Below are 17,555 nucleotides of genomic sequence, written 5' to 3'. Positions count from 1 at the left end.
AGATATACTTCCAACGTTAGCAAATAGATGAGAGCAAACGAACTCAACAACATGCTAGATTAAATTTTTGTAAATATATATTACATTCAAATACCATATAAATGTGTGTGTATATATATGTGTATGGTATAATACATATATAAGTGAAATCAATAACATGCTAGAAGTAGTTTTGTATATATATATATATATATGAAATCAACAACATGCTAGAAGTAATTTTGTGTATATACGTACGTACGTACATACATAAGTATATATATATATATATATATATATATGAAATCAACAACATGCTAGAAGTAATTTTGTGTATATACGTACGTACGTACATACATAAGTACATATGTATGCAAACACGCACACGCGTGCACGCAGACATACATACATTCATGCATACATTCATGTGTACGTGTGTACCTACATACATAGTACATATGTGTATAATACTACCATCCCTCCACCATCTTGAAAAATGAACCACCACCCAACCAGCCCCCAAAATTGCCATCCCGGAAACATGTCCTGCCATCACCATCCCTGAAATATGTCCCACTATCTCCTGCACTGAAACACCAGGGAACATACACATAATATGTAGCTTACAATGCTGCATAGTAATTCTATGCCTACTACCTATTGACCCAAATAGAATTTAATGTGTTAAGACTAAGAAATAGACAAAGTAACAAAAGTGAAGGCTAATAGATCCATGTAGATGGGAAACCAAATTCGCATCAATTGCTAGCCATGAAAATTCTAGGGGCCAAGAAATGTACAAACAGCATACTTCATTCCATTAAACCATCCTTGTAATAGTTGTTATTAGCCCCCACCTTGAAACTAGCCGTAATCAACATGTGACAAATGCAGAAATATTTAGACCTTTTTCAGCTTTGTACATTTACAACTAGATTGGGGATTGCTAGACATATGAGATTGTGAAATCAAATTACATCAACTCCAAGCTATGAAAATCACATGTGCAACGACCATAACTTTGCTGCCATACAGATATTAAAGGCAGATCCTTGCAATAATTGGTATTGTAACAACCCTGAAACCAACAATAGTATGTGTCGAAAGCAAGCATAATTTTTATTCATTTTTGCACTTGGGCTACAGAGTTGCAACTGTAAGACTCTCTCTCTCTCTTGCTCTCTCAAGCAATTTGATTCAAACCTTAGGCAATTACTCCCACGGAACTCAAATCATTTCTAGAAAACACATTTAAACAAATACCACTTTCCTGAGAATTGTGGAATATGGCTGCAGGCAAAATGAAGGATTCAAAATTCACAAACAAAAGCTTCCATAAATAGTGCATAAAGCTCTCAATAAGAACATAGAGTAGCAGATAAGAAATATTGCTCTCTTCGTGAATCCACTGTTTAAAGAGAGAGGAAACTAAATCTGAGAAAATGTGATCCAGGTCGAATTGACATTCATAAACTCAAAATGCTAATAACCATAATTCTAATGATCTACAGATTGAACAGACATGTTTTTATTGATTGTATCCTAAAAATTTGAGTTTTTTTTTTCTTGTCATTTTGAATCTGCAGAAATATTGACTTCATCAATTCCCATCAAGGCTAATATTGACATTCTGATATTCAAGGTATAGGGTTTAATAAGATTGAATCCATGACATGGAATTGAATGAGAACTATATTCCCTGGTATAAAAGTTTTGAATGTTCTCAAACAGTATTACATAAATTCAAGGCTGTCACTTAGAACTATTGACCACCATCTCAGCATTTAACAGCCAGAGAAGTCTATGGTTGGTGTCAAATTAGGAGATCCTTGAAATGTTTCATCCTCATAGATTCTCCGACAATGATTGGGAAAGGCAAGCAATCAAGACTATTTAAATTTCAAATGTCAGAATGCATCACATGATGGCATCCGATGAAGGAGTATCACTTATAGTATTTATTAAATCTTAAATTATAGAAATGACAAATGCACCCTTGCAGAATACTTCAGTTAAAAAATAAATTCAATTGTTGTTTTCTAAATGCAATGACTAAGTTATTCAATGACGAAAGAACAATTAAGGTGTATGCTATGCTCCATTTTCTTATAATCTATATGAATATCTTATCTTCTGATATTAAGGCCTTCAACTGAGATGATTCCTCTCTTTTCCTAAAGATGTAGTGGAAGCAATGCCCTATCCAGCCTCTGTGATATATTGTATAAATTGCAACTCCATTACCACAGAAAATTAACAACCGCTATTTGTACCTTTCTTCCAGTCGCACGCCAGGATTGAAAGCCAATCCATGGATTCTTGTGGATGTTATCAATTCTATTTGCAATAGCGAAAAGGCCTCCAATCTCACAAAGAACATCTTTATAATAGCTGTCATTTAGAAGCAGTAGCCGATATGCTGCCTCAAGATCATCTGCTGCTACCCGTCGTCCTCCTACAGACTAACCAAATTTTACATGGTAATTAGATTTGAATACTTTGCAAAGAAAAAATATATGTAATAATGAAAAAAATGGCAATACTTTGTCATTGCTACATGAGACAAATGTCTAAACTGAAATTCTGTTATCATCAAATAGGCCCAGTTAAGAATTTAGTGATTTCGAACACTGTCAAGAATCAAAAAAGAAATATGCAGAAAGAAATATCCAAGGACTTTTTTTTCAGTGCCCAAAGTATAAACCTTTGTAAAACACACTGCACCCTTCAATATATCCTATTCTTCAACATAAACTACTCTACAATTGTTTTAAAGAACAAGGAATTCACCATCATTTAAATGATCTTCAATATGCAACCAAGACAAGTTCAAGTGCAACAAAGCACATTCTCCACCAGGAGATAACAAAGAATGGAGTAACAATCTTAGCAGCGAGAAGAAACACAGTAATATCTAGATGAAAATTCATCCAAAAACTATACCATAACACTTAACTAGAGTAGATAAATTGAAGCATATTTTACAGATCAAAATGTACCAATTTTATAAAGTAAATGATGTACATAATAAGATTTAAGCAAATAATGGGCATGCGAGTGTACAAGTTTGGAAAGCTCACAAGACTTAATCCACGGTAGAGAGCACCAGTATGCAAGAAAGGCCAGGTACCAGACCCATAATAAAGTTCATAAATGCATAATGATTGGCCAGTTCTTTCAAGCTCGCCTTCATCTCTTTCATTAATCTCAAATTTTATTCTCTCGGCCTTCCTTGCATTCCGATACACATCTTCCCATGTGCCTCTGAGAGTCTCCATTCTTTCCTCCAGCTACAAAACAAATACAGTGTTACTACTTTAAGTTTATACCATTTCTACAACTCAATCTATTGTAAACTGGGGAAAAAAAATATCTCAAGAATATTAAAAGCATATATATATATATATATGTGTGTGTGTGTGTGTGCATCTGTGTAGTGTATGTATGTACGTATTGAATTCTCTTAGGCAAATTCTATACCTCATCCTCCTCTCGCCTCTCAGTCTCTTCAACTATTTCCATGGACTTCTGCACTTCCCAGTCAACTGGACCAGGGATTTCATCTTTTGTAGTCATGGTCTGATATTGTGAGCTATCAATGGAAACTGGCCTTGATTTCAGTAGATCTTCAATACTGAACACTATACTAGAGTTAGTTGGCTGATCCATCCCTGCAAATATATTTCCAGCAACTTGATCATCCTTTACTGACTTTGGTTCTATGAAAAGATCCCACTGCCACCCATTTTTCACTTTCTCTGGGATACTTGAAATTGGTTTAGGAAGCATGGACTCAGAAGGGAACTGAAGGACCTTCTCAAGAAGGTTTGCATAACCAAGAACAGATTCTGAAGCTAGAAGATCTTTAGCATGCACCTGGCCAGAAGATGCGATCTTGCGTGCCAAGTGAGATAATTTACCATTTGATATTGCACGAGAAACTGTCCGTGTCATCAATTTTATGTTTCCAGAAGGAAAAATGAGGCCATGTTCTCCATCTACAATCTGAAAATATTTATCTCACTGTCACAAAAAAATGAATATAGAAACCACAAAAACGAGTAAAATATTAACAGAGAAACGATAACAAAATGACAGCATGTCTTTCATATCCTTTGAATCTTTTATTCTTACATGCTTCTCTATAATAGTCAGATTAGGAGCAACAACTGGAAGTCCAAACGACATGGCACGAATAAGAATCGGTGGGAATGCTTGCTCCTCTCGGACTGATCCATAAAGAACGATATCCGCTATCCTTAACATAGCATTTACATCATCATCCATACTGTAATGCTGAACAACTCCATCTGGAAAATTTAGATGAGAAGCAATTGCCTGCAAAACAAAGTACAGCCAATTGGACCAAATCATGCATTCAAAATTCGTTCAGCAATGAATGCCCTTGGCGATGCATCCATCAAAAACAGAATCTAAATAAGAAAATTTGCAAGCTACAACATTTGAGGAACTATTTTTCATCAAGAATCTTGCATCATTCAAGCACTTCCTTGAGTTCTCTCAACAAAGAGAGAAACGGAAATCTCTATCATAATTAAGTAACAAGAGTGTTTGACATTGACCTGGTATTAAATGACCATCGTCTGACTCTTGTAATTTTATTACCGTTATTATCAAGGAATCAATTATATACAAGAGAGTCAAATTATACAACTTTATTACATAGGCATTCCAATCAGAGTCCTTTTCAGTGTCTTTGCAAGCGCTAAAAGCTAATGTAGTTTTATAAAGTAGATTAAAATTCTAGCTTAGGAGCCAAAATACATTGATAAACCCTTTATCCCTTTTGAACTTTCTTTGTTTGAGAGAAGTTAGTTTGCAAGTTCCAGCTACGATTCATAAGCGTAAGTCCCTTTGTGATACCAGCATATCACATCATTACAACTGAGTCTATCCATTTGCATTGTCAAGACCTGACTAAAGAAACCTTGGGATTACCTTACTTGATCATATCATTTAGCATATAAGGTTTCCTTGTTCAAGAGAGGATAAAATAATTAGTATTTTATTCTGTGTTCGAAGTGCATAAAAAACACATCAACAGTATGGAACAGCAATGATAAGTTTAACAGCAGATTTTTATAAAGATTAAGAAAGTTTAATAGCCTGTAATGCCCCCTACAGTGATCACATTATCTGACAATCCCCCATGACAACCTAATCAGCGAATGGAGTTTAATTGAACATTGCATCGTCTGCTTTCAGGGACAGGAACATAGAAGACAATATTTGACAGTAGTGTCTGATCGATAATATTGTGTAAGTGCCTAAATGTGTGATTTTTAATCATATCCAGTCTGATGAGATAGCATTGGTTGGCATTAGTTAAGGACGGATTAGTTATGGTGAAAGGATGCATTGAACCAAGGGTCATTACCATTACTAACAGGCACCACGTGGAAAAGACACCACTCTCCTCCACAGATGGAGAAGTATTAAAGAAAATTCCAAGCAAGGCAAGAGGAGCATCGAAGTATCTGCATTTTCAGCAAGGGAAACAATCACGTACCCTTCAGACAGAGATATACATATACATATCATTTTATCAACAATTTGAGTATTCATATTAATTTTGGTGGCACGATCTACATTGAGTAAATATACATTTATGTGCAAAACAGTCTTCATATAATCCTAATAATGTCATCTCTGCTGTATTAAGTCTGATTATACATTTCTAAATCTGTATATTTACATAATAAGATAAAATGAACAAATCCTTTAAAACCCCAACCAATCAGATGGTCTATTGTGGAGGGGAGAAACAGTACATGTAAGGAGGGCAAGTAGCCAAAGGTCCATTTGGGTTAAGAGGGAGGTCAAATGATGGATGTGCTTCCGTACCCCTAAACTCCAAAGAGTTAAGCAGGAGGAAGTAAGAGGGTTGTACTTCCATGCCCCTGAAACTGTTGGATTGGCTCAAAGGCGCCTTGTATGATCTCCCACAGCACTTCACACTAGCAATGGATTGATTGGATGGAGCTCCAAAGGCATTATTTGAATATCATGAGCATGGAAATTATGTGTACATTGTTGAATATTATGTTTATTTTGTGATACTAACCTGGTTGCAGGTTCAAGATTGAGATACTTATTCAACAATACACATTTCCAAGCATCATCTAAACCCTAATTAGGGAAATTTCAGGCAAAATTGCAAATTGAGTAGGGTTCCCGTAGGGGACATTACAAGCGTCCCTATCCAATATGGCAACGATTTGTTATTGTCCATTTACACTTCCCTTGTCTATGGGTCGTAATGATTCATACATTCCATCACTAATTCTACACAACGTACTACTACAAGGAAGTCAATCACTTGCACTGATTCATCTCCCCCGACATGTCTTCTTTATTCACCCTTTCCCATAAATCATTCAAATCTACATGCCCCAACTTTGTATCACCAATCTCAAGTAAAGAACTCTCTAGGCCAGAAAGATGTTCATACCCCTAGATGTTTGTATTTCATTTTAACTAGAAATAAATAGCAGCAAAGGCAAGTTATACCTTCCTGTTGATGTGTTTTTTATGCACATAACATTTCAGAATAAAATACCAAGGTAATTTACCCTCTCTTGAACAAAATCACCTCAAATGCTAAGGATAAGATCAACTAAAATGATTCCAAGGTTTCTACATGTCAGGGCTTGACGAGTGGGTAACTCAATGGTCGATGTGAATTGTTGTGTTCACTTGCGGACTTACGCAAATGTTAGGATTATCTTCTTCGATCATGAAATATGCGGAATAGGTGTGCTGACAACTTAGGATTTAACAATATGGCTCTAGACTTAATTCTTACTAAAAAAATGGGCAAAAGGAATAGGGTTCAGGAAATCTGTTCTAAGCCTAAGAATGTAGGAAATGATGAACAAGTTCAGTGGAATCAAACTAGGCAAGGTCTCAAAAACAAGTATTGACATGAGCTTAGTGCAATCGTCTAAGGTATACTTAAGGATTTTCAGACTATTACCATCACACATTGACACCATCCAAGTTGATGCTTGTCAAAGGTTGCATAATAATTGAAGTTAAGCTTACTCAAATTTCCACTTGACCACACAAGGCGCACTTACCAGCGGCAAGAGGCTAGTGGTATGGATTAAGGATTCCACACAAATATATTCAACAAATCTTTCACTCAATCTAACAAACATGAAAATAAATTTTAATCTAACTTGGAGGAATTGAGAACCATGAATGCAAAGACAACATTTGAAGAGCAAAATCACCAACAATTGAACAATGATTTAGATTCAAATAGCTGCAGCATATAACAACAATTCTACAAAAACTCTCTCTTAGAAATGAGAGACAAGGAGGCATATATAGAGTCTCTTACAAAATGGATGGTCAAGATTGATACAAGATCAACGGCCAAAATAATGCCAACAAAACCCTAGAATTGCCCTAATTAAGGTTTACATCAAAAATGGCGCCACCAACATATGGCCCAATAAAAAGATACCTAGTCATCAAATAGAGAATCTTCTAGAAGATTCTTCCCTGCATCTCTCTCTCTCCTAGCATATTCCAAGAATCTAGCCAATACAGAATCTAACTCCTCCGTCGAAATGCTAGACAAGGTATCCTGCCGTAAATCAATCACATCCAATGAATCCGAGCAAGCGTCCAAAGTGTTCTCCCAATCTGACATGAGCTTTTGCGAACTATGAACATGAATCAACAAAGAGACCAAGTCATCCATCTGACTCTTCTTCAAAGAGTCTAACTGACAAAAATACATAAATTTCATCTTGTCTCTTAATTCGGCTAAGTGTAAACCACTAGCATCACTAACATCAACACCCAATAACTCAATTGAGGCAAGGATCTTCATCTGAATGTCCTGAATCAATCCCTCCATCTCCATACAACTTGACTGGGCGTTCTCATAAGTTGATCTCTTCACAACCAATGAACAATACCAGCCATGGAAATCGTATCTGTCTCCACTGTGCACAATGCTCTCTCTGATCAAAGTGGAATTAGGAATCTTCTTCAAAGCCTTGAGGCGTGTAATAGTCTTCTCCTGAATAGGCCGGAATTCTTCCCAAACTCCCTCCAAATACTGGATTCTAAACATGAGCCCTATTGTCCTATCATATGCCTAGACAAACTGAGTAAGGAAATCATCCGCCTTCTTTCTTGCACTCTCAATCCACTTTTCCACCTCCAAGAGTGTATCTCTCGCTGCCTCATAGTGTGAATGTAGTCCATGATCAACTACAATAGGGGAAATAAGGGTGGGATTCTCACGCCTTATCCCCGCAATATACTCTCTAAGTATGATATTCTCTTCTCTGTACTTCTCCTTCTCTTCAATTACTCTATCTAACCTTGCGCTAATCGCCTTAAGGTTATCACCAACCTCCTGAAACTCTTGCTCTCTTGATGTACGGCCAAGGGCAACTAAAGTAATCTGGATATCCATAGGAGTAGCAATATCCGTTGTCACACCTCTAATAGGAACAGCAACCTGCGCAATCCGCATTCCTGTCTCATCTCTAGCTATGTGCGACAAAATCTCATCTCTCTTGGGTTCTTTCTCCTTATTGCTCCTAGCTAGGTAATCATCAATGTTATCAATAGGTTGTACCTTTATCATTTTCTTACTCTTTTCCATACTTCTCATCAGCCAATCAGGAATAGCGGCCATCTCCATACCATCATCGAGATACATCTCTCGATCAAGCCTTCTCAATGCCGAGATAACATCATCATCATCATCAGGATTATTCCTGGTCAAATCGTATACCTCATTTCCCAAACTAACCTCCAAAAGGACAGTAGGGGATCCCGGCTGATCATCATTCTCATTTGGTGGTGCAGATGTCGTTGTGGCATGTAACTCCTGAATATTCTCTGGTAGTATCACTGTGTTGGAACATTGCTCGGTTTCCTTATTCTGCTCTGTTATTTCAATTATCTTAATTGATGAGACACTGAGAGGCCGTGAAGGAATGATAGGTGGAGGAATGATAGTCTTTTGTTTCTTCTTCTTCACCTCCTCAATCTTCTTCCCTCTGGCCTTGACTCCTCCTGGCATGTTTTTCCTTCTCTTGGGAGCTTGACTCTCTTCATCTACATGAATCCTGACATCACTAATAGTCCTCTGATCATCTTCGGAAGGAGATTCTTTCGGCTTCATCTTTTCATAAGTGAAGGAAACACCCATATCAACTAACTTATTCATCTGAATATCTACCCATGTACGGGAGAAACTCAAGACCTCTCTCATCAATACATTCAGATCAATCTCTTCTGATTTTGACCAATTAGGCAATAAGATTGTCTTCTTCATTTCATTCTCATACTGTGGATGCATATGATCCCTGTCATATAACACCTGATCAAAAATGAGAAAAAGTCCACACTTCCTCATGAAATCCACTGACATTCTGGACCACATTCGTCTCTTCACTGCATGCTAGTCCATCAGGTTGGCCCAATAATCTTCTATGTCTACCTTGTGGATGAACTTTTCTCCCCTCATCCTTCCAACTCTCTTATCGAGATCGAATCTTTCTCTTTTCTTGAAGGTTGCAAATCGATAGAATGCAAGCTCCTCACTCACAGTGCTAGCGGCTAAGGCAGACTGGCAAACCTCCAATGTCTTCCCAACTAAAATAGGGAATGCCATGCCTGTCCTATGCTTCTCTCTCTGAATGGAATCAAACTCTAGAAGCTATCTCACCACTTCCAACAAGATCATTCTATCGGATGGATACCTAGGAAGCCTGTAGGGTTCGAATTGAAACCCACAAATCCTAAGGTACATGAAAGTGAGAAACTGAATATACCACGATCCATATTTCTCTACTAGCTCTGTTGCCTCCTTGGACAATCTTCTGTGGATTCAGCCTTGCAACATCCGCGTGATGTATATTGTGAATACGTCATTCACTCTCTTATAATCTTCAATTCTATACATGTTCAGCTGGGGGTAGCACTCATGACTCCTGAATTGTCCTTGCACATTGCCGACTTCACCTTTGCATATCAATCCTTTGTATGAAACAAACCATGCAAGCAAGTATACCAAGTAGGAAGTCATGGCGAATGACTTGGACCGCTCTACATTCCTCAGCTGAAAATCCAAGTTGTCACTTATGATTCTAGACCAATTTACCAATGTCCCTCTAAGACAATCCTAGATGAAATAGAACATCCATCCATCAAATATTGCACCCTGCGGCATCCCCATCACTCTGTTAAGCAGGAATACTAAGTCACTATATTCCTCTTTGAAGTCTATGCACATGAGTGTCTTGGGAGCCTTGGAATGATGAAGCCTAGGCTCGATCATCCACTCTTTGTTTATCATACTCTTACATGCATCCATCTTCTTCGTGTACCGCTCTTCATATTCATCCTTAGTTGCATCCTTCATATCTACTTCGCATGGAATTCCAAACACCTCAGCAATAGCATCCTCAACAAGGTAGGCAATGACAACGCCCTTAGGAGTTTTGATCATTCGCGAGCGAAGATCATAACATCGTGCACACTCCAAGATAAGCTCACTGCATTGTATGGACTGTGGAAATCCAGCGGCTTGAAAAATACCACTTTTCATAATGTTTACATATGCTGGGGAACGAATCTGATTTCCGACTCCGAACATCCGCTGTCGCATCAGGTTCAAGCTCAAGAAATGCATGTTTGTATCCGTAATCTCCTTCCATTTGGATGACATCTTGGATTTTGGATAGAATCCAATCTCTAGTAACTTCTATTGTTCTCTTATTTCCTTAAATCTAGACTTCGACATCACACCTGTACGAAGCTTGAAGTTAGAACTTAGGAAAAAATACAATATTCTTACTAGAATTCCTGACTTCCTAATGATTTTAAGCTAAATTAAAGCATGAAGTCAGGAAAATAGTCCACACTCTTTGTAGATCTTAACAATTTAAACACAAAATGTGACAAGACTAGGGTATAAAACCCTCATGAAATCAACACCTCCTTATACTTGGAAATTTCGTGCAAATCATAGTGCAAAAGAGAATACCAAATTAAGAGTGACTAGGGAAAGGTGTGAAGGATTGTTTTTTCACCAAATTAATGTCTGAAGACACCTTCCGCAGTCAACAATGGAGGTCACAAATCTGAAGACAACCTGCAACTAATAAATTAACCTCTCAAAACATGTTGCAATTATCTAAATATGTGCACAACCTTGATAAAAATCAGTCTTCATGATGAAACAAATCAATTTTGGGAACATAGGTATGGCTGGTAAAAAATAAATTTTCTGAGGACAAGCAGCCATGGCGAAGTTGCAGACCTGTAACAGCCTTAAAATGGTCTGAAAATGATCCCAAAATGTCTCCAAAAATGCCTCCAAATGCAAATCACTTAAAATGGCAGTTGGCTGGGCAAAACATTAAGTCTGAAAAATGAATGTACAGCCAACAATGGAGGTCACCTTGCTGTGATAATGTCGTTTAGGCTCAGATCTGAAGCAAATGACAGCAAGTAGGAATAATGGCAGCCACCAAGTGTGAAGGAAATTCACCAAAATAGGCACAAAACTTGCCAAATCAAAATCGTATTTTCCAGCTATGGCGCCAAACACTTAAATCTGAAAATGTCTTCAATGCATACCCCAATCTGCCAATGAAGGTCTGAAAATGGTCTGAGAACAGCAAGCAATGATGGTGATGTCAAGGAAAAATCGTGAAGTTCACCAATACCAAAATCGCTATCCTCCACCAAAATCACCAAATACACCAAAAATGGCGGACTTCATCAAAATCGTGGCATGGGAGAGGTCTCAATGGCATTCCAATCAGCAAGCAAAAATGGCGGACCTCTACAAAATCGTCAAACTTGAAAATCGCCTAGCCATCAAAGTCAGCAAACTTGGAAAATCACTATCTCCCAAAATCGAAAATCTAAAGACAATGGAGTCACTAAGCCTCAATGGCAGCAAAGGAATGGATTGTCCAGCTAGCTGGAATGCAGGAATAAGTCTTTAGTCTAACACTTCACCAAAACACCAACTCCAAAATTGCCAACAATGGAGAAAATTGCCTTTGCATGGAATCCACCTGGCAAACTTAATAATAAAATATTGCTTGGACTTCTTCCTTTAAACTAACTTTCATCACCAAATTTCACCACACAAGCAATGTAGGATAAAACACTTGCTCTTATACTTGCTTGGGTAAAACTAACTTGCTTCTAGAAGGTTGAAAACATTAAATGTTCATTGCAAATCATTTATTAATTACTTTCATCTTTTAAATAATCATTGCCTCTTATTAAAAACAATTAAAATGGGGCTCATTTATTAAAATATTTCAATTTAAACCAAAATGGGCCAATTGGGGAAAATCAATCCCAGTAAGGTGTTGGTGTAAATAATTATTCATGTTGGATATTATTACACCTTATTTAAGTTTACTTACGATAATGCATTTCATAGTAGTTTGGGTATGAGACACTTGGGTGTTTGTGCCACATTGGGATAGTGTGTGTAGGAGAATTTCCACCTTTTATGGTGTGATCTTGTTATTACTCTATCATATCCACTTATTGTAGAGTGATAATTCCACCTTCGGTGGGTGATCCACCTCATGTGGAATATTTTATTGTTTCTCCTACCTACCCACAACTATTTCTTACCTACCCTTGTTTCTTATTGAGCCACATATGTCATGTTTGTGTGCTCACATATCCATATAGCCTTGCCTATATATGCAGGCTCATATTCATTGTATGTAACTATTGAACAACTATTGATCTATTGATCATTTATCTATTGATGAGAATACAATTTATTGCATACAAGTATGAAGTGACAAGAAAAAATTGTGTTCCCATTTTTGCTTATTCCAACCGGCAGCCGGGGGGGGGGGGGGGGGACCTATTGCTCCTATATTTTGCTTGGCAACATCCCAACCAGAGGCATCTTCATCTACAGTATTCTACAGGGCTTCTTTGGTGGCATCATCTTCATGTTTCCAAATTTGCACTATATCATGTTGTATGCTTTTGCATGAGCAATGTTGTACTCGCACTATCGTAAAGTGTCACACCTCTTTGTATCTTGTCATTGATGACATATTTGATGTAATCCTCTTGTACACGTAGATTAGGAATATCTTGTGAGACTTGGTGCATGGCTCCAGTTGAGACTTAGATTGTACACATTTGTGCATGGCTCTCGTGAGACTTTGATTGTACCAATATTTTTGTCATTTACGAATATCTAGATGATGCTCAAAGCAAGTTGTCTCCATGCCTAATCTTCATTTTGTTGCAACGAGTGATTCATCGTCATCGACTTGGTACCTGGTTTGTCACACTTTGACATTATTGGTGCAGCATTGGCTCTCTTTCTTCCTAATGGGGAGGTATTTTGGTCAACATCATTGGATCATCTTTGCAGGAGATTTTACGTTTTGGGGGGGGCTTCATGGTCTCTTCTTCTCTCTTATTCATCATTGAGAGCATCGTGTGCTTTCATTATCTCTCTTTTGGGGGGGAGTTTTTTCCCATGTGGTTTTTCTCTCTTTCTCCGTTTTAGGGAGATTGCATTTGCATTTGTACATGGGTAGCTAACATGGCCTTGTAGCCGGGACCCATCTTGCATTGCTTAATTGCATTGTAGACTTAAGTGCATTCCCCTAAGTTGCACTTAAGGGGGGGTGTTGATATAAATAATTATTCATGTTGGATATTATTACACCTTACTTAAGTTTACTTAGGATGATGCATTTCATAGTAGTTTGGGTATGAGACACTTGGGTGTTTGTGCCACATTGGGATAGTATGTGTAGGAGAATTTCCACCTTTTATGGTGTGATCTTGTTATTACTCTATCATATTCACTTATTGTGGAGTGATAATTCCACCTTCGGTGGGTGGTCCACCTCATGTGGAATATTTTATTGTTTCTCCTACCTACCCACACCTACTTCCTACCTACCCTTGTTTCTTATTGAGCCACATGTCATGTTTGTGTGCTCACATATCCATATAGCCTTGCCTATATATGCAGCCTTATATTCATTGTATGTAACTATTGAACAATTATTGATCTATTGATCATTTATCTATTGATGAGAATACAGTTTATTCTTGTCCTACATTTCGTCTCTCTATTTGTACATTCCATTGAGCTCTTGATCTTGGCAAAATCTCACATTAGGATTAAAAAATCCTCACAAAATCACCTTAAAATCGCCAAGTATCCCCCCTACGGGAAAATCGATCCTAGTCTGGATGAAAATCCAGACAAAAAAATTATCAAATGTGCATAAAAATGGGCTAGGGGAAAATTGATATGAGTGTGGAATGAAAATTCCACTCAAAATTTAAGTCATCACCCAAAAATACCCCTCAGGTGGAAAATTGACCTTAGTCTGGATGAAAATCCAGACTCAAAATTATGAAATGCACTCCCAGTGGAAAATCGCTATGAGTCTAGATGAAAATCCGAACAAAAATCCTCAAATCATGTCACAAATACCTGGTGGAAAAACGACCCAGGTGTGGAATGAATGCAAACATCATCAGCAACCTATCCATACCTCCCTGGTGGAAAAAGGTGGGTAGTCAGAATAAATCTTGACACTTAGCCAAATTTCAATGCTTCCAGGGGAAAAACGACCCTAGTATGGATTCACAGTGGTGGAAAAATGGAGCAAGTATGGATTTCCCCTGAAATCCATAGAAATCCATGTCTAGTCTGGATTTTGAGAGGGGAAAACCATGGGTAGTCAGGAATATGAGGGGAAAAGCACCTCTAGCATGGAATTTTGACCTTTTAACCCTTAGAATATGGATTTTACTCCGGAAAATGATGATTTTTCCACTCAACCACTTTGAAACTCTGAAACTTAATAAAACTCAACTGGACTTAAGCAAATTCATCAGAAATTGGAGCGTAACAAGGAAATCTATCAGGATAAAGTGTGAAATCGACCTAAATAATTCTCTAGGAGAGAGAAAACAACTCCAAAAGGCCTAAAAATACCTCAGCACTTAAAATCACCGATGAGGACATTTAAAAACATGTTAACGCTCAAAAGGGGTCAACACTTAGACAAAAAGTAGGATCATTAAAATCTCAATTTTCATGCACTTGATCTTATAACCTCAAAACCCTAAATGACACTAGGCATGATCAAAACTCCGAGACTCTGGCACAGGAAACCCAAAATTGCCCACTAAGCAGCCAAAACCCTAACCTAACAATGCAAAAAGTCGTAAAAGAGGGGGTCCTCGTTAGCAATGGGGCGATGTGTGAAAAGGTCACAACACTTCCCAAGGCAACAAATTAAATCCGAATGAAGCTTGAATTTGAAAATGCAATTCCATATTTCACAATTACACATGAAGTGTTCTCTACAACAGTAAATTTTTCCTCTAAAGGCTGCTAATTGAATGAAAATATGTACCTTTACTCCCAGTTATCTACTCTACACTAGTGAAAAACTAAGATTGCCATATAATGCTTCTCGAATCCAATCTATAACTCTTCTCCACCACTCTCACCAAATCTCCAACAACAGCTTGTAAAAATGGGTCTTTTTGCAACCAATTGCCAATTTGCTACTCAATGGGGCAACTTTTAATGCTCTTGAGCTTTGCGAATGTAATTAATGACGTTTCAATGTTGGTGCATGCGAGCTTTCCCCTCCAACTGACACTTGTCCCAATTTGAATTTGTTCAGCGAAAAATTGAATGGTTCTAAGAACCTTCTCAACCTCCGATTCCTATTTTCAAATCTTCTACAAACCCTAACACCATCATTTTGTATCAAACAGATTTTCTAAACACCAACGAGAGTTTCTTTCAAAATTCACACCCACCAAAGGTTATAATTCATTTGTCGGCATCAAAGCAATTCTAACAACTCAGTTGCTTTCTACCGCTGGTTTTGAAACCATCCATTTTCTCCAAAAACATCCTTGCGATCACCTGAGCTTCCAAAATACTTCCTTGTCATTAACCAAATCTTCCCAGAACATGCCTTGAGCTTGAGGCTAATTTTGAAAACTATATCAACTTTTGACAAGATTATGAAAACGTCTAAGAACACCAAAATAGATTTTAAAACCATCAATATTCTTTGAACTTCATTCCATCTTATTTGATACTTGAACTTTTCAACCCCCTTCGTCAACATTTCCACATGAAGATTGCACAATACTTCGGACTTGAGCTTCGTTATAGAACCCTATCAACCTCTATGAAGGCTGAAATAAAAGTTGTGACTTGAACAAAGACTAAACTAGACTTTCACATAACCCCAATAAGACATAACACAAATCGGACTTTTCCTCAAGTTACCATTATATCATTCCTTTTGGCATGGTTAGGATAACCTTGTCGGAGGCCAAAAAGGTTGTGACAACTTCCTCAAAGACTAACACAAGTATTAAAACTTAGGGATTTTGCCGACAACAAAAAACTTTGACCGTCATTAGACATAAATAAGACATGAGTGTTCAATTAGAGAGCTTAGGTGGGAGAAACAAAACACAAGACAACAAGGTATTAAAATGTCATGCCCCTACCAAGCACCATGACCACAACCCCTTAAAATTATAACATAGGCAAATCAATTATAGGTGGCACCAAGATACTAGTGATTCTATCAAAGGATTTAGTTAAAGTTAAATTGAAAGTTTTTATAGCAGCAATTAAAGATATTATAAATATTGTAACCCTTGCAAGCGCACTAATGGTGAAAGGTGGTGACTCTTTCACCAATAAGCTATGCAGGAGTTCATTTCCTTGAGAGTAAATCATCTTTCATCAAGGAATCAAGCAAACAAGCAATCCAACAAGCAAGCAATGAATCCATCTATCAATCTATCAAACAATCAATCTTGAATTTAAGAAAATGACTTGCAAATAAAGAGGACGAAACCCCTCCCAAGTTCATAGAGAGATTTAAGGACGAAAACCCTTATTTCTCATATCAAGTTTTGGACGAAAAGCCAAAGCTTGATCAGCTAAGAAGGACAAAAACCGTCCAAGATGAACTAAGAGTTTTAGGGATGAAAACCCTTAAACACTCTTGGCAAGTTAAGGACCAAAAGTTAAAACCCTTAATCTTGCCACTACTGAGTTAGGGACGAAAACATCTGATTCGGCAGATTTGAAAGCACTTCCAAAGAATTTCAAGATATGATTTATTTTCAGAATTATCAATTATGTCATGAACTATCAATCTGAATATTATATATGTTCAAAAATTTTGACAAAGCCATTATCATTTTGAGTAAGAATTATTGTTCTAAGGAAAAATTCAGAAATATCCTACAAGTGGACATTACAATTGGTATTAGAGCAGCAGGCCTGCCAGCCTGTGGTTCAAAAACAAAAAAAAAAGTTTATGAGCCAAAGAGATCAGTAGAGCTTGGAAAGAGAAAGGCAAAAATTAGAGGCAACATTACAATGAACAAACAGCCAAATTAAAGGTAAAAGAAAGAATAAAATGGGTGGCCGTGAGGTAGATCAAGAGACTGAATTGAAAGCTTCTTTACAGCAACAAGAACAATCAACACAATTGCTTCTCCAAACG

General features: G+C 37.4%; 1 protein-coding gene across 1 annotated transcript in view; it reads right to left on the bottom strand.

Annotated features, from left to right (window-relative positions):
• Window positions 1–17,555, bottom strand: part of LOC131069107 (uncharacterized) — a 98,970-nt gene that overhangs the window by 23,064 nt on the left and 58,351 nt on the right. The window contains exons 8-11 of the mRNA XM_059218142.1: window positions 4,114–4,317; window positions 3,460–3,984; window positions 3,060–3,269; window positions 2,253–2,441 (exon numbers count right to left, since the gene is read on the bottom strand). Coding sequence (XP_059074125.1) covers window positions 2,253–2,441; window positions 3,060–3,269; window positions 3,460–3,984; window positions 4,114–4,317 — 1,128 coding nt within the window. The remainder of the gene's footprint in view (window positions 1–2,252; window positions 2,442–3,059; window positions 3,270–3,459; window positions 3,985–4,113; window positions 4,318–17,555) is intronic.

Source organism: Cryptomeria japonica, chromosome 1 (genome assembly GCF_030272615.1).
Source record: "Cryptomeria japonica chromosome 1, Sugi_1.0, whole genome shotgun sequence".
Classification (NCBI taxonomy): domain Eukaryota; kingdom Viridiplantae; phylum Streptophyta; class Pinopsida; order Cupressales; family Cupressaceae; genus Cryptomeria; species Cryptomeria japonica.
The sequence above is the reverse complement of the archived record's forward strand: the minus strand, read 5'-3'. Positions and strand labels throughout refer to the sequence as shown.